This window comes from Stegodyphus dumicola, chromosome 1 (assembly GCF_044657685.1).
Source record: "Stegodyphus dumicola isolate Sdum_Otavi_A_Nest chromosome 1, ASM4465768v1".
NCBI classification, from domain to species: domain Eukaryota; kingdom Metazoa; phylum Arthropoda; class Arachnida; order Araneae; family Eresidae; genus Stegodyphus; species Stegodyphus dumicola.
In genome coordinates this window covers 213,955,272-213,976,786 of record NC_140768.1, presented here as the reverse complement: position 1 = coordinate 213,976,786, position 21,515 = coordinate 213,955,272, and the positions used below count along the sequence as shown (strand labels likewise).

General features: G+C 36.1%; 2 protein-coding genes across 2 annotated transcripts; one reads left to right on the top strand and one right to left on the bottom strand.

Annotated features, from left to right (window-relative positions):
• Positions 1-13,314: 13,314 nt before the first annotated feature.
• Positions 13,315-14,923, top strand: LOC118188160 (uncharacterized). The gene is made up of 4 exons (XM_035358529.2): positions 13,315-13,566; positions 13,659-14,069; positions 14,174-14,465; positions 14,566-14,923. Exons 2-4 carry the CDS (start codon positions 13,962-13,964, stop codon positions 14,853-14,855), a joined length of 690 nt encoding a protein of 229 aa, XP_035214420.2. The 5' UTR covers positions 13,315-13,566; positions 13,659-13,961; the 3' UTR covers positions 14,856-14,923.
• Positions 14,924-20,606: 5,683 nt separating this feature from the next.
• LOC146999459 (uncharacterized protein F54H12.2-like) lies at positions 20,607-21,221 on the bottom strand. The gene has a single exon (XM_085807151.1). The coding sequence runs from the start codon at positions 21,219-21,221 to the stop codon at positions 20,607-20,609; it is 615 nt and encodes a 204-aa protein (XP_085663277.1).
• Between the last annotated feature and the right edge of the window lie 294 nt (positions 21,222-21,515).

The following is a 21,515-nucleotide window of genomic DNA, read 5'->3' as shown; positions in this document are numbered from 1 at the left end:
ATAAAACGGCGCTTCACTTTTCAAATTATTGCCACTAAATATTAGAGCCCTATTTAAATAAATTAAATAATGAAGAATCTGCATGAATGTATCTATGTTTCTCGCACTGTGAAAAAACAACGGTACCTAGAGACATAAAATTTTAAATAACGTAGTCCTCCACTCGAATATGAGCACTTAGGAAGCCCAAATTTGGGATCTGGAATTTGTTTTATTATTTATTTCATATTTAGTAACATTTTAACGAATTTTTTATTAACAAACTCAACGATTTCAAAGCGAGCAATGGTAACACTGTACGAAAAACATTTTTATCTCCAGCGCACGAGACTGTGCACCGGAAATTCTAAAGATATGCTCTTTTAAAATTATTTTGCGACATTGCTCTTAATTGAAATTTATGGTTTCGAAGGCCATCATATTAAATAAATAAAGGTAACACACAAAACGCCCCTTTGGGCGTAATATGAAATTTGAAAGCTCTCAGGTGTTTTTTAATAAAATTTCATTTGTGTTTCGGAATAGATCTCTTATTTTAAGTCTTTTAAATATTATCTTCAGTCATCGCATGTTTTTATTCTCTGAATAACATTTCTCATATGAAGAGCTATCTTCTTATTCAAGAAAAATTAATTTCAAAGCTTGCGGCGTTACGAATCAGATATTTGTAGAAAATACAGATATTTCTTGAGATAAATTTATTTCTTGAGTAAAGCAATAAATTTAAAACTTCACTTTTAAAACCAGAAACTTCATCTTTAAGTAACAAATCTCCTAAATAAATTTCTAGATGTCATAAAAGATCTAAAAATAAGAAATAAATGCCTTTCTCGGATAACGAATTCTCATATTCTTTTCAAAACTTTGTTACAATCATTTGTCAAATTGTATTTTCTTCAATAATAGCAAGCTTAGAATGTGATCAGAAGTTTATCTTAATCCAATTTAAAGATACAAAAAAGAGCTGAATATTTTCTTTCAAGTAAAGGTCATATTGCTTTTCATATGTCAAATATAATAGTTACAAAAATAGACATTCATTTTCGGTATTGTTTTCATATTTTTAACATGTTCAAAAAATTTTGAAAGCCAACCTGTTCAGAATTTGAATATTACTTATCCTCTCAAGGGTGAAAGAAACCTGTAATATTTTCCCTCTCTCTTTTCTTTAGCTACTTCGAGGGCTGCACAAGTATATTTAATGATATTTTTGTGACATATGACATTCGTACTCGAACTGCACTGTAAAAACAGTTTTTGAAAATTACATTTTTAAATCCTTACGAAGCATATAATATTTTATTATACAAAATTTCTCGAATACGCTTTTTCACTATTGATCTTTTTCATCTTTATATATGATTTATGGGTTTGGTCAGGGCTATCTTAACGCATGAGCCCGCTGGGCAAGTGTGCGGAGGCTTCACGAATATAGGAATCCCATGCTAATCCTTTCATACTTCATTTATATTTATCTAAATGGTTGTCGTAGGGGCCCAAGCGCAAAATTTTGCAAGGGAGCCCATAATGCGGTAAAGACGGCGCTGGGTTTGGCGATACTCACAAAATTGATAATTTCAAAACTGTAAGATTCCACATTCCACCACATTTCTTTTTAAACACTTTCATTTTGTTTTTGCTTAGTTTAATCTGGTTTCAAAAATTAAGCAGCAAAGTTGCTAATGAAGCTCATTCTCTCACCGTTCAAAACCTCGAAGGAAAGCCGAAATAGTTTAATTTGCCACATTTTAAAAATATAGCTGGTCTTAAAATTCCATAAAATATTACGGTAAAGCACCGAAAAGTAATTTACCTTGTGTGAAAGATGTCTTCATAGTGGATTTTTAGAAGTATCTTGGCTAGAATAATCACGACTCGTAGAGAAAAAGCACGAAATCGCTCCTTCAGTGAAATGCGTTGTCGGCATTTGGGCTCAGATGGGAATGACTACTGTTCATAAGAAGTATTCTTGTAATCCCTATGTAATTTTAATGGTGATAGAAACCAAATACATATAAATCGCTAAATAATTAAAACCGAGGGCTGATAGACATGTTCGGAAACTATCTAGTTTCAGGAGTATTTTATATGGTTTTCCTTAATGTAATATTATATTTTCGCAGTTTTCCACTGGTAAAAAAAAGCATTAAATTTGTAAAACTTCTAGAAAACGAAAGAAAAGAAAGCAGAATAAGACTTTAACAGAGTAAATTTTTAACTAGAAATTAAAATTTTCAAGTTTCCGTATTGCAGCCAATTTCTCTTAAGGTTTAGCTTGTTTATTTTATTATGGTTAAGCACACTATCTGCCCAAGGGAAAGGATATCTTCAAGGAGAACTTTCCAAGGGAAACTGGCTCTTACACGCATGAGGGAGGAATAACAAAAACTCCCCTGCACCCAGCCCCTTCGCCTGTATTCAAACACAGGTCAGAACTACCAGTGTTCAGCGATGTTACCACTAGGCAGCTGGTGAGTACTTTCTCTTAAGAAAAACGTTCACTATATAGAGACGTGTTTCCTTTACTTCATCATCTTTGTTTAATCGGAAAGGCTTAGTATTAACGCTTAGTCCTCGGGCGCCTGACTTTGAGCCACTTGCTCTGTGAGCAATTTTCTGTAACAAGAGCTGACACACACACACCGTGCACCGAGTTGATGTCAAAAAATAGACATCTTTGCTTCTAGGCTAAAAAATAAAATAAAAACAAGATAGAAACGCATCTGATATGATTACAGATTGTTTTTCATGTGGAATATTTTGAAGCATTTTCTGCGTACAAAAACGTTTTACATTCTGCATGCAAGTAAGATGTTTCTTTACGAAGTGATTTTATCGTCCATACTACACTGGTGTGCAAAAATAAAGGACGAAGTCGAAAAATTAGCATATCAGCTGAACGAAGAGGCAGAGCGGACAGAAAGACCAATCAGGAGATTAAGTAAGGTGATGTACGGTAGCACACGCGCAGATATGCAGGTAAACGTAATGGGGAGTGTCTGAGTAGTATAAAGCATGTTGTCGCTGTAAGATCAGTATTTCTGGCAAAGAGATTGCACGCCGTATAGCAGTTAAAATCACACCGAGTTGCTGCCTCAGCGAGAAATGGCGAATAAAGTCGAGCATTGGGAAGTTGGAGGAAGGCCGCAGTGTGACAAGTGTTGCTGCAGAGTTCGGAATTGCTCACAGCATCGTTTCACGACTTTGGAGACAATTTCAAACTAAAGGAACAGCTAACTGGGGGTTTAGTAGTGGTCGTCCACGAGGAACCGCACACGTAGATGACCGGTATATTGCCTTACAGGCCAGAAGAAATAGGCAGCAGACAGCGGGAGAAATCGCTAGACACACGTCACAGGCGACTGGACGACCGATATCGCGTTTTACCGTTGCAGAAGACTGCACGGTGGTGGTCTGTTTGCACGACGCCCTGTACGATGTGTACCTCTAACGCCTGCCCATCGGAGAAGGCGTTCTCTGTGGTGCCGGAAACACCGGAATTGGAGAGACAATGAATGGGGACGAGTACTCTTTACAGATGAGAGCAGATTCAGTCTGAGTAGCGATTCTTATCGCATACTCATCTGGAGAGAGCGGAGAAGCCGCAATCATCCTCGAACATCATTGAAAGGGACAGGTATGGAGGTGGCGGTGTTCTCGTTTGGGGAGGCATTATGATTGGTAGTCGTACATACCTTCACATCTTCGACGCAGGTTCAGTCAATGGGACCCGTTATTGTAACGAGATTCTTCTTCCTTATGTGCGTCTTTTTAGAGGCGCTATAGGTCCGCAGTTCCTTTTCATGGACGACAATGCACCATGTCATCGCACAGTAGCTGCCAAACAGCTCTTAGAGAGTGAGGATATTGAACGTATGGATTGGCCGGCACGATCTCCGGATCTCAATCCCATCGAGGATGTATGGGATTTTCTAGGCAGAAGCTTGGCAACTCGTACCTTACCACCAGTAACGATTCCGGAGCTTCGATTGGCGCTGCAAGACGAATGGGCAACGATGCCTCAACAACTCATTGACACCCTCATTCTCAGCATGGGCAGACGCTGTGAAACCTGCCTAGCAGTCAGGGGAGATCATATCCCCTATTAAAGACCGGATGTTTCTTGCTGGACACCCATCACAGGGATGTTTCGGCCTTCAGTCGCATTGCGCTCCATGCTACTTTTTCAATAAAGCTTCTTTTTATCCCTCTGATTTCTCTTTTAGTAAGTGTTGCTTACATTACTCATGTCCTTACGTATTGGGGATCTTACGGTATTAAATGTGTTGATTTAGAAAGCTTTTGTACAAAGTTATATTGAAAAAACCGTCTCGTCCTTAATTTTTGCACACCAGTGTATGTAAGATGTATCCAGAGCTCTAGGTATTGAGTTCTAGTTCAATTCCCAGCGCTTGTAGGCAACACTATGGTCCACAGTCTATGCAGCTATCCTGTGCAATATTATTTAGCTCGATTCAACTGCTTGACTGATATACAGATTTTTGAAATGGAGCACAGAAGATTTCAATACTTGGAGAAAAGGCTGTTATCTATGAAAGAAATTTACAACCAGTATATTCAGTTTATGAAAGAGTACTTTTCACTAGAACACGTAGAATTAGTGCCAGACACAGATTATGAATTAGAGAATAAACACTATTATATCACATCACTTCGTGTTGAAGGACTCTAGCTTAACAACAAAATTGAGAGTTGTTTTCGGTGCGAGTGCTAAAACAACCACAGATGTTTCTTTAAATGATACGCTAATGATAGGCCCAAAAATACAAGATGACTTAATTTGTATTTTACTAAGATTTAGACTTCATAACATTGCAATAACCGCTGATATTAAAATGATGTACAGACAGATAAAGGTTCATGAAAAAGATAGAGATTTTCAGAGAATATTATGGAGAGGTAGCCCGTATAAACAAATACAATTTTGTCGTTTGGGGAAAACAGTTACATATGGAACTGCAGCTGCTCCATATGTTGCAACGAAAATTTTGAGTCAGTTAGCGATTGATGAAGGATTGAACTTTCCAAAGGCAAAGAATATAGTTTGAAGAGATTTTTATGTTGATGATATGTTAACTGGTGTAAAAGATAGTTCGGAAGGTATTGCATTGATAGACAAATTGCAACAACTTATAAAAAGGGGTGGCTTTGAGCTTCACATATGGTCGACAAGTAAACCGTCATTGTTAAAAACCTCTGGCTTAACAAACACAGATAGTGACAATATTCATCGTGTAATAGAAGATAAAACATTGAAAGTTATGGGATTGGAATGGCATCCGGACAATGATGAATTCAAATGTAATGTCGGTGAAATAGAGTATCAAAGTGTCCAACTAAAAAGATTATTTTGTCATTTGTAGCAAAGCTATTCGATCCATTGGGGTGGATAGCTCCGTTTGGTAATTCTCGCCAAAATGATCCTTCAGCAAGTGTGGAAATTACAATTATCATGGAATGATCCTGTAACAGAAGAGATTGATCAAAATTAGAAAAATCTATGTAGATAAGTTAAACTTTTGAATTCTATAAATATACCTAGGAAAATTCTGCGACCTGATTATTTTCGATGTGAACTTCACGGATTTTGTGATGTGTCTGAAAGGGGTTATGCAGCAGTTATTTATATCAAAACTTGCAATAACTCTGACATTAATGTTAAACTTGTAACAGCTAAAACTCGTGTAGCACCATTAAAACCTATTACGATTCCAAGACTGGAATTATGTGCAGCAGTGTTATTGGTACGCTTTATTCAGTCTGTAAAAGCTGCATTAGTTATAAATTTTGATTTAGTGCAAGCTTGGAGTGATTCACAAATCGTCTTGTTGTTGTGTCGTTTTGTCTGAAAGGTACCTGAAAGGTAACCTACTAGTTGACCATAACACTTAAAATACTCTTGCAACAGTAAAATACTAGTATCAATAAAATCTTATCATCGCGTTGTGTAAACCGGATTAACCCTAAAATCAGTTTGAGAAATAGACTGGTGAAAATCATGAGCACACAAAATAAAATAACCATTAATTGATCTAAAAAATTAACCTATTTATTTAATTCTTATGCAATTACTATATCCATTACTTAGAAAATCAAAATATATTCAAACAGTTCTGTAAACTATTGAGTTTTACAATCCAAACTCTTACTTAGTAATATTACTTTAACTTTAGCCTTTAGAATATCTATTATAATTACTTTTACAATCAAGTAAACATATCAGAAATAAACTATGAATAAATGAACAGTACCCTCCCCGGGGAGAAAAAAAAATAGTTTTAACAAGTTACACTTTCCAAAAAAAAAAAAAAAAAAAAAAAAAAAAAAGAAAGAAACACTTCCCACAGAATAATCAATACAAGAAAAAAAATACTGCGGACTATTGCACTTAATACCATTAATTAAAAACAGATAGCTTCATTTATTGCACATAATAATTTTCTATTTTTTAAAGTGTAGTTTAACCGCGTAAAACATTAATCTACTTCATGCTATTACAATCCTACAAGCAAAGTTAATCCCTGAGAGGAGAAAAGAGGCTCAAATAATGACACTATTACAAATCAATCCTCACCATGAAGGAACTCCAAAAGTTCAATTAAATAATTTCATGAAGAACTTATTTTTCTTTTACAATTAAACTTAGTTACAATAATTTAAATAAGGTTATAATTCCTTAGTCTATCTAATACTTTTACGTAATCGACACACAAAAATGTTTTCTATAGAGTTGGGTTAAATTTATCAAATACAAAAAAAAAAAAAAAAAAAAAAAAATTCAAGTTCAAATTAAATCATTTCAATCATTTTAACTGCAGAAATCTATTACCTCAGATAATTAAAGCAAACAAAAAAACTTAGCTTTGACATCCAGACGGACAGCTATGGGATGGGAGAGAGGACAACCATCTTGAAACAAATGGACGTCGTGTTACTGAATAAGGCTCAATCATCTGCTAATAAGAAGCAGGCGAGAGTTCTGGTAAATGGCAATTAATACTATGCAAGATGTATGACCAAACAGGTAGGCAGGGCAATGGTGACAGCAGGAAACCATCCCTTCAGAAGTTGAACGACACAGCCGATTCAGTTGAATTTGAAGCAAACTTCCGCTAAGAGGACGCTCCGATGCTCACAGAGAAATTTTTGTTAAATTCGAATCTGAAGGGGGTCTTAACTCACGCTTAAGATGAAAGTTCAATCCGGATGCAACGTAAAGGATGAAAAGTTCCTAAAACTGCGAGGAGCAAGAAATAGGTGGCACTATATGAGGATCTTCGTTACTCTCTGTGTACGGTGTATTAGTTATTTCTTCACGACGGTTAGACCCATGGTTGGAAGTACTTGATGACATATTGAAAAAAAAATGAGTAGTACATGGAAAATTCAGCTAGTATCGATGTTTAAGGTATTAAAAGATTCTATTATCTCATTCCGTTATTTCACTTGAGCTAACGCAGAAAATTTCTCGGGTCGAAGGCCACGAGAATCAGCAACTTGGACAAATCATTAAGTAAGCCTCAGGAAGCAACGGCCTAACAATAGCCCCTCCACAAATTGAATTCGCTGGGACATGATTCCGAAAAAGCAGCTGTCGGCTAGCACAACATCCAGCGGCAAGTGAAAAAGTCCAAAAAGTGACCTTGTCCCTCAAAACAACCCGTTAAAAGGGAACGCGCCGGAATACCAACTTGGCATAGCTCACTCCCCGCCAAAAATTAAACCAGTTGCAACTTCAGCATTCCTTCATGTTAACAATCTCGCCAAAGCCACCACTTTGAAACCCCAACGGAAATTCTAAGTCGCCAAGCCGTCGCCAATCAACATACATTATATAAGGAACTAAATAAGAAGAGAAAAAAATCATAGTAAGTGTTGGTACCACATGTTAATCACAAAGAGGGATACATGTACCTATTTACAATTAATCCTACCATGAGTCATGGTTAGCACATATATAAATCCTACCAAAATCAATGTTTATCAAATCCAGATCCTACCATAATTGTATGGTTAGCAAAATCAAATCCTACCATAATCAATGGTTAGCAAATCCAAATCCTACCATAATTGTATGGTTAGCAAAATTAAAGTCCTACCATAATTGTATGGTTAGCAAAATCAAAGTCCTACCATAATAAATGGTTAGCAAATATCCATTAGTGAACCGAGCAAGAGGGTCAAGAAGTGTCCCTGGCACACAACTAAGCATACATCAAAACAAAAATAAAAGTGTTGTCAAACAACACGTGACACGCCGTAAGATAAAATGTGCAAAGTAAAATGTAAAATCACGATACCCCCCAAAAGGCAAACCAAAGTGAAAAGTGTGTATACATACAAAATATGTGTAAATAACAAACACCACTGAGTATACGGGTGTTCAAAGCAAAACAATTCAAGAGCTACTAGCGCTTGACACACAACAAAAATGTAAACAAACTAAGTTCTTGCAATCACCAATTGAAGTGACACTACCAACACGAAAGTACGTTTAATGAAATGTCTACTGTATAAATCATAATTTTCCCTAACACACATAATTTCACTTCCCTAAGTACAGACACGCCACCAATACGAGAGGGCATACGAGTACACACCGCAACTGTACAGCGCAAACTAAACTACTAATAAGTCCTTGGCAAAAGAAATTAAAGTGAGTTGCACTAATATGAACAGAAGACAATCACCATAAAGTGTTGGCAAAAAAACTATGCAGTCAAAATTCTAACCGAAACAAATCCCGACTACCATGGCTAAGAGATTTCAAGAAGAGAAAAAAAATTTTTTTTGAACTTAAGGAAGTGGAGAAAAGGCGGGGACCAGCCCAGCAAAACCTCCAAAAAAACAAACAAACCAGGCTATTGAGACTAGAAAGCTCCAAACCAAGACAACTTGATCACAACTTCACATGCGAAAACATGTAAAATCCAAATGCAACACTCGACCAAGGATAAGCAAAGAAGACTACACAACTATACTAATTGATTACAAAATTTAGCCACATAGAATACAATTACCAATAAACAAATAATAATTTAACCAAATTGTATACAAATCACATTATATAATCAAAAATATTCCAATTCACTTTTTAGACACAAAACCATGTGTATCTCTAGGCCTTAGATGGTAAGGTGAATCGTGTGACGAGTTCTGTACATTATCTGTCAAAATTGAGTCATCCTTTTGAAGTGTGGGAAAAGTAATTCTCTCTGGTACCTTTGTGAGTCTGTCCACGTGTATCGTCTGAATCCGATCAGGATTTGTAATTGAAGAAATTTTATAGTTGACTTGATTTATAGTTGAGAAATTTTATAGTCACTTGCTCAAAACCCTGAATGGTCCCTGATTCAACTTAGAGAGTTTTCTAACCATACCTGGCTGAACTACTGGAGTGTATAAATACACCACATCTCCCACTTTTATGTCCTTATCATGAGAAGTCTTTCCACGTGAATTTTCCTGCTTATCCGCAGCCTCCGTTAAATTCTGATTGACTAATTTAAAAGCCTTTTGTAATCTCAAAACCAAATCGTTAGAATAGTTGTTTGTGTCATCATAAGTTCTAAAATTGGTTTGCAATAATAAATCAATTGGTAAACACAAATCCCTGCCATATAAAATAAAAGCTGGACATTCCTGAAGTGCACTATGACGACCAGTTCTGTGTGCCAATAAGGCAAAAGGCAGATGTCTATCCCAATCCTCCTGAGTTTGAGAAACTAAGTGGCTAAGTGAATTAATTAAAGTGGCATTTAATCTTTCAACTACACCATCAGATTGAGGATGATAACTCGTAGTAGTATGTTTAGTAACCCCCAATTTCTTATAAACTTCCATTATAGCTTGAGAAATAAAATTAGTACCTTTATCTGTAACAATGTGCTGAGGTATACCATGAGTTGAAATAAATTGTTCTAATTTCTCAATTATGGATCTGGATGTGGTGTCCTGCAAAGGATAAGCCTCAGGAGTAGTAAGCCACCGTACTCGGTAGGCGGAAGTGACGTCACAGAAAAGGGGCGTGGTCGCCGCCATCTTGAATCACGTGACAACCGGAAATGACGTAGATGGAAGGAATGACGTTGACGGAATGACATCATCAAAGTTTCGTTTTGATTCTGTGGCAACGATTTTATGTCTCAAAGTTTTTATTTTTGTGGCAACGAACATATAATTTTAGGTTTTATGGCAACAGTATCTTGAACTACGTGTTTGGAATGACATCACTTTTAATTTATTATTTTTAATTATTTGACATGTGATTAATTATTTTTAACTATTTAGTATGTCATTAATTTTAATTATTTACTCTTTTAATAAGTATTTTAATTATTTACTGCGTTATTATTTTAATTATTACCTTTAATTAAATTTTATTGAATTTTAAAAATAGCTCCACGAGCGGGATTCGAACCCGCAAACTTTAGTTTGGAAGGCGATTTCCCAAACCACTATGCCAGTGAGACCTTACAAGCTAGGTCATATTATCGCGTTGAGTAGAAAAACAACCATGACGTCAGGAGGCTGGGGGAAACAGGCAAACGTCATCTCTTTCACGTTGCAGCCTGTCGAAACCGCTTCACGCTTTCTACATCCGCCGTGGCGAACGTATACAATCTTAACAACCAATCAGATTCTCACTAATATTTTCTATCTTATTTCAGCGAATCAGCGTGTTTGTTTCTTATACATCGCCTATATATTCGCTCGCGTTGACGAATGCAATCATTTCTACTGTGGTTGTTGCTGAGCGAACGTTCTCTTCCCTTTTTGTGATTTTCTTTTGCGCCATTTTCATTTTATCTATACGATGTCTGCTAAACGAGTTTTTTCTGCATCTAATGTAAGTATATTTTTTGCTTCTACTTTATTTTTAGATTACCATTTTTAAACACGTTATTTATTCTACTTTTTTTTAATTGTTAGGTGTTATTTGAAGATTCTGATTGTCCTTTCCGTGATTCTCATGACGATGTAAGTTTTTACACGTATTTTCGTAGCGTACTTTTTTTTTTTTTTTTTTTTTTTTTTTTCTGAATGTATTTTACCATTTGAGCTTTTTTTATTTTGAATGAATCCACTTTTATTTTGATAGTTATTAGATGAAGTGGATCAAATTTTCATGGAAAATCTCCTGATTTTGCCCCTGTACTATCATGTGGGTTCCGGATTTGAGGTAAATTTTCGTTTCGTTATGATTCTGTTAGAATATTTTTATAGAACTAGAAAATGAATGTATTTATTTTTATTTATTTATTTTTAGACTTCTTCCTCATCAGCTCATGGCTCTGTGTATATAGCTGCTTCGAATGAACGATCGGTATATATTTTTCTTTTCTTGCATGATTTATTAAAATAATGTATTTTGAAAATGTTTGATTATTACTGAAACTTATTTATTTTTTTTCCAGATTGATGAGGCGATTGTACTCACAGAGAAGTCTCGTCGACGAAACCATAAATATCAGGCCGAGGAGATTACCTTCCGGGCCAGTATAGATATGGAACGGCTGCCTCAGAACGTGCAAGGCATCCCGATGGTCCGAATTCCTGACACCGTCCGGGAGTTGTTTGAGCAACTTATTCGCCGGACAACAGCAAATCTGGGCCCATCAGACCTCATCCGATTCTGTATCCAAGCAGATGGGTGGGATAAGCCGATTAGCACGTCCCTGATGGCAGTTTTGACCTGATGGCACAAGGGCTTCACCGCCGTGGCACACAACATGAAAGGGTAAGTTAAAATCCTATAATTTGCATGCTTTAATTATGACTATGCTTTCAATATTATTCCATAATATTTTTTTTACTTACAGGTTCGATGGGCAGTTCGTGATGGCCTGGCTCCTGAAGCAAGGCACAGCGCCGGAGGTGATCCCTAACGGGTCTATGACCATGAGTGTAAGACACCCCAGTCTCAACATTCGGGTCATAGACTCGTTAAACTTTTTACCGATGGCGTTGGCCAAACTACCGGGGTGCTTCGGTCTCAGCGAGTTAAAGAAAGGATACTTCCCTCATCTCTTTAACTCGAGGGAAAACCAGAGTTATGTCGGACAGCTACCGGAACCCCACTATTACAGCCCGGATACCATGAGCACTTCAGCCCGACAAGCATTTCTGTCCTGGCATGAGGAACACAAGGGGGGGGTGTTCAATTTTCAAGACGAGATGCTGGCCTATTGCAGGTATGTTTTTTCCTTTTTTCTTGCTTTAATTTTATATTTTATGTTTCGTATATTTAACATTTTCTTTTTATATTCATAGATCGGACGTGGATATTCTTCGCCGCTATTGGCTGGAGTTTCGAGCCCAGGTTTTGGATGTGGCGAATGTGAATCCATTCCAGTAAGTTATTTTCTTAATTCTTTTATACAGTAATGATCATGTTTACAGTTATGTTCTTATAGACTAATCATGCTCATGAAATTGTTCTTTTTTTCTTTTCAGATACGTGACCATTGCGTCAGCGTGTATGGCAACGTATCGGAGTGGCCACATTCAGCCTAACACGATTGCCATGGTACCCACACACGGCTACGTCAACTCCACGAATTACAGCCCTGATTCGATCCGGTGGTTGGACTTTGTTGCTGCTTCGGAAGGCATTGCCATTCAACATGCGTTGAATGGTTCCGGAGAGCACAGAATCGCCGGAATCTCGGTAGACGGTTTCTGCCAAGCAACTCAAACCGTCTATCAGTTTCAGGTAAGAAAATATAACCATTTCTTTTTCTATGTGATTCTTTTTTAATGATTTTACACTTTTAATGTTAATTTACATGTGGAACACTATTAATATATTTGTATTATTTTAGGGCTGTTTCTTCCACGGGTGTAGTTCCTGTTATGACGGTGATGTCATTCATCCACTAAAAGGGGTTTCCATGACAACGTTGCGAGAGAAAACGGAAGAGACCACACTAAAGCTTCGCACCCAGGGTTTCCACGTCATAGAAATGTGGGAGCATGAGTTTCAGAGAGAAAAAGAGGAAAATCCGGATCTCCAAGCTTTCCTGGAGCAACACCATCTGAGGGACCGGCTTAATCCTCGAGACTCATTTTTCGGAGGACGGACCAATGCCCTCAAATTGTTCCACGAGGGAGACGCTAAATATGTGGATTTCACATCCCTCTATCCATGGGTTCGTACTTTTTTTATTATTTTAAAACCTTTTCATGGATGATGTGTTTTTTCTGATTTTTATGTATGTTTTTTTGACTTTTTGTTTTATTTCACAGGTGAACAAATATTGCGTCTACCCTGTAGGAGATCCAACAATCATTACGGAAAGCTTTGGGGATATAGAAAATTACTTTGGACTTATCCAGTGCTGTGTGATTCCTCCTCGGAACCTCTATCTCCCGGTACTGCCCTATCGGTGTAGGAAGAAGCTCATGTTCCCTCTGTGTCGGACTTGTGCCTTTCTACACTCTCAGTCTTCCTGTACCCACACAGACGATGAAGGAGCTCTTATCGGAACGTGGGTATCGGAAGAAGTCAAGCTGGCGATAAAGAAAGGTTACCGCGTCACACATGTAAGTATTCAAAGATTATTTAAATTATTTGTCATAATCCAAATTTATTTAAAATCTTTTGTCATAACTGAAATTTATTCTTTATTTTCTAGATTTACGAAGTCTATCATTTCAAAGAATCGTCTACTTCCCTGTTTCGTTCCTACATTGATCTCTTTCTGAAGATCAAACAGGAAAGTAGCGGTTGGCCTTCGGAGTGTGTGACGGAAGAAGCCAGACTGAAGTACATTCGCCAGTATGAAGAAAGAGAGGGCGTCAAGTTGGACGCTGGAAAGATTTCCAAGAACCCTGGGCGTCGACAAGTTGCCAAGTTGGCCCTGAACAGTTTCTGGGGCAGGTAAGATGATTTTTTTTTACTTCAATTTTTTGTAAACATTTTTAATTCTTTGTGATTTATGTTGAATTTTTGTTTCAGATGGGGCATGAACGTCAACAAAGCGCAACTGACCTACGTACATACGGTGCCAGACTTTCATAAGATGTTGGCGGATCCTACTAAAAAAGTAAGTTTTCTTATCGATTTTCCATCTATAAGCTTAGTGTGTTTCAAACTGTTAACTCATAACTATTTTGAACTGTTAACTTATGATTCTTCTTTTATTTTCAGATCAAGGATGTCTTTCTTCCCACGCCTGAGGTGGCTGCCATTTGCTGGGAATCTTCAAAGGAGTTTGTACCGCAGGATGCCTCGGCCAACATTTTTCTAGCAACTTTTACGACAGCTTGGGCTCGTCTCAAGCTGTATAGTGAAATGGAGAAGCTGGGTCGAGATGTCCTGTATCACGACACAGATTCCATCATCTATGCCTCGAATGGTTGCAACGATCCCCCCTTAGGAAACTTCTTAGGAGAATTTACCGACGAACTGGATGGAGATGTTATCAAAACCTTCGTGTCAGGTAAACACCTTTAAAAAGTTCCTTATTTAATATGTACCAAAAAAATGTTTAATGTTTTTTCTATTATCTCTTTTTTTCTCATGATGTTTTATTTTTTCAGGAGGACTGAAAAACTACGCATACCAGACGGCCACTGGGAAAACCTGCTGCAAAGTCCGAGGATTTTCATTGAACTTCCGGAATTCCCAGTTGCTGAATTTTGAAGCCATTAAAAGTCTGGTCTGCAGCCTCGACCGAAGTGAGATCATCTCTCTCCATAACCTCTGCAGAATCACCCGAGAAGCGAAGAGAAGAAAGGTGGTGAATAAACCGGAAACAAAACTGTATAAAATTGTGTTGGATAAAAGAGTGATCCAACAGGACTTGACCACCTTACCATATGGGTTTTGAAAACGACTTTTGTAAAAATGAGTGGTATGTACAAAAAATGTTTATATGTAAAAAGACGTTATGCACAGTATTTGCGTGTAAAAACTTATTTAGATAAAAAATAAACAGAAGTTTGAAAATTATGGTGTTTTTTCTTTTTTCAAAGAATGGCATGAAAGGTTAAGTTTTTATTATTTTAAGAAAAATGTTATATTTTTTCAAAAATTATTATTATATGTTAGTTTAATTAGAAAGAAAAACATAACACAAATAATCAGAAATTAACTTTTATTCATATCTCAAAGTATTACACATGTCATTACAATTTTAGCCACAGCTGCGAAGAGGATTTTCTTTTAGGTCTAGCATACATCGTTTTTACATTCATTAAATGTTTGTTTTTTGACAAAGTCTTGAGGAAAGTTATTCACATTCAGTACATTTTTAAACTGTTCAAAGGCAAAAGGTTTTTAAGTTCTATTTCTCAACAGAAAGTTTATCAACTAAACAATGTCAGAGCCAGAAAACACATGATCATCCAGAATGAGTTTTTTATTCTGTGTCCAGGAAATCTGATGCTCTTTTAGAAAATCTGTTATTTTCTGTGCCGTTCTTTTCTGCTTCACAGGAACTGTTTGCATAATTTCTTTTTCTATATCTTTCTCAGAACGTTGTTCAGGCGGTTGTTCTTCAGAAGTGTTCACATGAGGAAATGTAACATACTTTTGCAGAACCTGGATGTACAATTTAGACTTTTCTTCATCGTCCATTTTCTTTTTTAAGATGTTTTGAATTTGGGTATCTAAATCACTCAAATGTTCATCTTCAAATTGCTGCATACGATCCAGGGGTACCAGCGCAAATTTCTTACTGTGTTCCATGGATAAGGGAAGATAAAACACTGACTGCTGCAGGAATCAGGAAAGATAGGAAACCGTCACCTTTTTGAACCAAAAGACGCCTTTTCTTAAAAAGAGGTACTTTTTTGTCCGCTAGTTTTCTTAAAGTTCTTTTGAATGGGGCGAGTCGATTTTTGACGCGTTTTGTGATGAGTACGTTTCCTTTTAGAAGATTTAAAACGCATTCACAAACTGATTTGATGAGATGATTTGGGCACTTTTTCAGTAGAGCTGCTTTTATTCGACTTTTTCCTAATAGTTTTAGATAATCCACATCCTTCTGATGAGACATTCTGATGACAAATGAACTCTTCTTCCTGCACACTTTCTTTTATATAGGTAGCAAATGCAGCCGCTTTGGTTAAAGCACAGCAATTAAATCCTTTTGCATGAATCGAACATGTTAAAGAACTTTTCTTTTTTAAATTCTCTATCTTAGGACAGTCTAGATTTATGATGTCTCTACCTAATAAATTTTCTAAAAATAATTTTTTTTCTAACCCTTTCACGTATATGACAGAATAAACAGATGACAAATACTGCAAAATAATACGAAGGTGAGTATAAGGTAATACACCCTCACTCCAATTCATGTGATGACGATTTCTTGTGACCCAAGCAAAACACTTTTGCTGAGATCGTGATAATGTTTTCCAAGGTTGAGGAGGTAAAAATGACCAACAACTCTGATATCCTTCATGCACAGAATACAAGGCTATTTCTTTAATAACGTAGCGATGAGGCATCCATTGAAAACCTTCCAAATCGATCACGATGGGAGAAGACATGTGTTGTGTAGCGAATTTAATTTAATTAAGTGATTCATAAAAATCAAAATTTTAATTTGTAATTATTCAAAATTTGAGCTACACAAGTTTGGTTATATTCTTTTTTGGCTTATTAATTTTAGTGTAATATATTTTGGCTTTCCGAGTTTACGCGAACTGCGTCGTCAATCTTGTACACGCAAACAATGGATAGATGAATTTTTTTACGTAATAAACTCAGTTTTTCATGTCAAAAATTAATTTGATTTCTTAGTATTTAATATCGTTAGTTGCAGAAAAATTAGCTCTTTAATTTGACATAACTTTCGTTTTTCTAACTTTAATTGCATTTCAGTTATGAGCTTTAATTAGTAGATTTTTCTTCGTTTGCTTGTGATTTAGTTAAAGGGGGATGAAATGCCCTCTTTCCGGTTGAAAAGTCACTTTTTGCGAGTTTCAGCGTTCTTTCGTTGGGACCATTTGCAGGGTTGTTGAAATTCCTAATTTCCCCCTTCCACAGGTGGTGTGTTTTTGGAGAGGGTTTGGCGACATAGAATTTCCGTTGAGGTTTCAAAGTAGTGGATTTGGCGAGTTTGATAACATTAGGGTATGTTGTTGTTGCAACTATTTTAACTTTTGGCGAAGAGTGGGTTGTGCCAACTTGGCAGTCCAGCGTCCTCCCTTTTAACGGGTTGTTTTGGGGGACGAGCACACTTTTTGACACGTCTTCTGCTTTTTTGAATTCCTTTCTGTTACTGAACGCGACGGCAGCAGATTCTGCCGAGGAATGATTTTTTTTCACCCGAAGAATTACGGGCCTCGTGCCTCTGCGCCTTGAGCGCGGGCCCTTTGTCTCCACCTTATTCTTCTTGCATCATTGTTAATTATGTTTAAGTTCTCAAGAAATATAATGCCGAAAATTGTCGTCTAGAAATATGTCTCTACCTAGTTCTCTACCATAGAAATGCTTCATTAGCTTCTGGCTTCCTCCAACACCCGCTGCTTCTATGAACTTAGAAGTCGGACTCGCCTTTTCCACCGACAGATTCCTGAGCTGAAAATTTTCTCCAATAAGGGACTGATCAACTGATTTGGCCGTTTCACCACCAATGTTCCTGAGACCTCCTAGATGTTGACTCGTCGTTTCCCTCTGAGGATGTCCGAAGTTGTCTGAAGAATTTGTTCATCATTACTCTCCTCGTCTCTCCAATAAGGGACTGATCAACTGAATTGGCCATTTGATCCTCTTCGTTCTTCATAAATCTCCTCGTTTTCTCCCCATCCGGAACTGCAATATTCACAAGAAATTCAACGACTCTGCATTCGACGAACATTTTTTTTTTCTTTCTCCTTTCCACAGCAGCAGTCCTCATGAGCTTCAATGTAAGTTCTCCTTTCCCTTTTGTTTATGCTTGGTTAGTCAAGTATTATAGATTTCTGCAGTTAAAAAAAGGAGCTTGATTTAATTTAATTTGTTGAACCTAAATTGATGTAAGTGATAATTTTATCCTAACTCTATAGAAATGATACTTATTTTTCCCTTGGTATATCGATTAAATAAAGGCGTTAAATTTAATAAAGAATTATAGCCTTATTAAAATCATGGTAACTTAATAGTTTTTGAGAAAGAAGTTCTTCAGGAATTATTTAATTGAATTTTTCTTTGTATTACTGATTGGTGAGGTTTATTAGTAATAGTGCCTGTATTAGAGCATTCTTGCTCCTCTCAGTACTAACCTGTTGTATAAGTGCAAAGGTGTCACTACATATCTTTATCCGGTAAAACCATATTTAATTAATCAAAAAAAATATAGAGAGAGAGGTTAAAAATTTGCTTTAATTGTGTTTAAATGATGGTATTGAGTGCAATATTATAAAATATTATTTTTGTTAGGTGTGAAGTGGATAGAGTAACTTGTTAAATTTTTTTTTGTATTTTATTATTTTGCTCCCCGGGGAGGTTATTGTTCTTAAATTTATAGTATAATTTTTCTTTTGGTATGTTTTACCTGTTGTTGCAATATTAAATTTAGTAATAACTACAAGGATGTTATACAGAAATATAAAAGGTAATTACTCAGAAATGTTGGATGTGTGAAAACAAATGGTACAACTTCTGTTGAATATATTTAATTTTTTTTAACTAATGGATATATCAGTCATTTGCTTTAATAGTTAAATAAATAAGTTTTTCTAGATCATTCAATGGTTAAATTTATTTTGTGTGTTCATGATTTTTACCAGTATTTACTCAAATGAATTTTAAGGGTTAATCCGGAATAAACACAACGCAAAATTTTCAACTTTATTGTTACTAGCATTTTTCTGTGGTAAGAGTCTTCTGGTGTTGTGGTCAATTAGTATGGTACCTTTTGGTAACTTCGGAAAATTTAGAAGGGTAAAAATTAAAAAAACACCATAACACATGTTAGCCATTCGACGTCTCAAACTGAAATGAACTATCGGGGCTGGTAGACATAGCATTTATCTCCAGGAAAGATGCCTGTACGAAGGCGAAGCGTTTCACTTGTTTCAGGTCGTAAATCAATCAACAAGTAACTGAAGGATTTGAAGTAGCATCCTGAAAAATTTCTTGAAAGGCCTTTACTTTTCCGGGGAACATTTGTCTAGCTAAATGTATAACTTGACTTTTATCTCTAGGATTTTTGTATAGGACAAGGTAATGGGAATTTAAATGAATATTTCTCATCTCCTTGCCTTGTTCAAAACGATTTTGCGTTATAAAAATGACTGAAAGGTTTCGGTGATGACTTCCTTTTGTAAAAAGTTTGCTTAAACGGGTATCGCTTGCTAGTTCAGACATTAAATCGTCTATAATAATTAAAGCATTTTGAAGAGTCTGCAGGTTAGATGGTAATCCTTCTTCAAAATTAACATTTTTCATGGAATTAAAAAGAGGTTGATGACTTCCGTAGCAATAAATAATATTGGTCGGCATAGGATGGAACATTTTATGATCTATTAATTTCTTCACAAAAAACGTTTTTCCCGAACCGGTAGGTCCGCTCAGAAGACAAGTAGAAGGATGTACGAACTTGGGCAGTTCCATTTTTGTAAATGACAGGAACAAGAAAATATTGACTTTTATACTTTACAGAAAATCTCTAAACAGCCTTTAAGTATATTGGCAATCAGAAGACATTCGCTCCTTGAATCCACAATATTTTTCGTAAATTCCAAACAGTGATTTTTGAAAACATTTAAAGAGCTTTGAACGCATTCACAAATTGTTTCTCCGCAATGTGTGTGATTTAAATAAAAATTGGAAAACTCGTGGCACTTGATAAAACCTATTGAATCAATCTTTTGATAAATTTTATAAATGTCAAGTGTTGTTCTATTTTGAAAACAGTTGAAATCTTGTTTAGATGTCCATTGGAGATGAGTCCAAATTAGGAGGGCTATACTTGAAAAAATCCACAAAACTAAAATAACAACAACAATTTTTTGTCTTTCCATGTTCGTGATGTTTAACACACTGTGCTCACACTGTGTATGGAGAGCCCTTTTATACCCCAAAATGTGTTATCTAAATTGTTGTTACACGAGTTTTGTTTAAATATATGTAGAAACAACACAAAAGAAATACAAGACACAATTTTTCAAATTAAAACAACTTTATTTTTTAAAAATCATGTTTACACCATATCTTTTCTTGACAAATTGAAATGTTCGGAAATCATAATTCTTTCCGGTTAACGGTGATACAATGAGTTCCATACAGAGTCCTTGACATCGTTTAATAATAAAATAAATACAATATTGTCCACATACATTAGAAGTTAAACTTTGAAGCGAAATCTTGTTCCAGCGAACATGACAATATTTCTTGACAAAGGATGCGATATCTTCTCCATATACTTCAGGAGGGAGTCCATAAGAGTCGAAAAATTCAAGAGTCTGTTGATCTGCAAGGTAGACAGCTAGCCAATGAGTTCCTTTTTCATCATGTTTGCCCGTATTCAGCACCAGTGCACAGGTAAAGTTTTGAATCACAGGTATTTTGTCAGATGGGAAAATACCCACATAATGTCTCGAAGAAATAGGATCTCGAGATAAAATTTGATGAATCTGTGATGAATTCATCAGTTTCCAAAATCATACAGAATATTTCGAGCTTTATTGATTTCTATCAAATTTTCAAATTCAGCATACACTAATAAGGTAACAGTTTGTTCTAAAGGACTGTCAAATTTTATTTCTAATCTTAAGTTGCTGTGTCGAATCAGATTTAAATGAGAGCCATCACAAAGATCAGGTGACAAATCGAAGCAAAATAAGGAATTTCCCTTTGAAAATTCTGATCTTGAAAGGTAAAGTCCTCGGTTGTCTGCATTTGTAAATAAATTCTGATAAGCTCGTATAAAATGGTTTTTCTCAAAATTAGGTTGAAGAGGATTATGAGGTACCGGTTGACCATCTACATAAACGCCGATAAAGTTCATATTATAATGCTTGAATTCGAAAGGAGACTTTTTATAGTTTCCATTGAAGGCATCATTATCGACGCAAGTCACCACAATACGATTAGGCATTTGGCCTATGAAAATATTGTCTTGAATAAAAGTCATATTTCCAGTGGGAATGGAATAGGCTTTGCATAGTACTCTTTGAATGGGATATTTGGCTGTTGAGTTTTCTAGGCTTTTTGCATGTCCTAGCACAACACCTGGACTGACTCTCACTTTTCTTACAAACATGTTCCAGTACGACTTTAAATTCACCTTCACCCAATAAACAAAATTCTGGTTTGCTGCGTATGAGTTTAATCTTCATATCCACCATATTCAGCAAAAGTCTTTCTTGATGAAACATATCCAAATGCAACCGGTCAATCATATCGACTGAGGCACTCAGTTTAAACAATTCTGCTCGTTTGTTGAATCCTTCGTTCGGCTGAGTATCTTGAGTATCAAAAACATTCATACGTCCTGCTGTATCTTTAAAAACAATTCTGATGAAAGTTGCGAAGTTTTCGTATCAAATCCATGATT

Coding starts and splice junctions, on each gene's coding strand:
- LOC118188160 (XM_035358529.2), top strand. CDS start 13,962: ATGTTGAATTTTTGTTTCAGATGGGGCATGAACGTCAACAAAGCGCAA. Junction 14,070..14,173: donor TGGCGGATCCTACTAAAAAA/GTAAGTTTTCTT, acceptor TTTTATTTTCAG/ATCAAGGATGTCTTTCTTCC. Junction 14,466..14,565: donor TATCAAAACCTTCGTGTCAG/GTAAACACCTTT, acceptor TTATTTTTTCAG/GAGGACTGAAAAACTACGCA.
- LOC146999459 (XM_085807151.1), bottom strand. CDS start 21,221: ATGTTTGTAAGAAAAGTGAGAGTCAGTCCAGGTGTTGTGCTAGGACAT.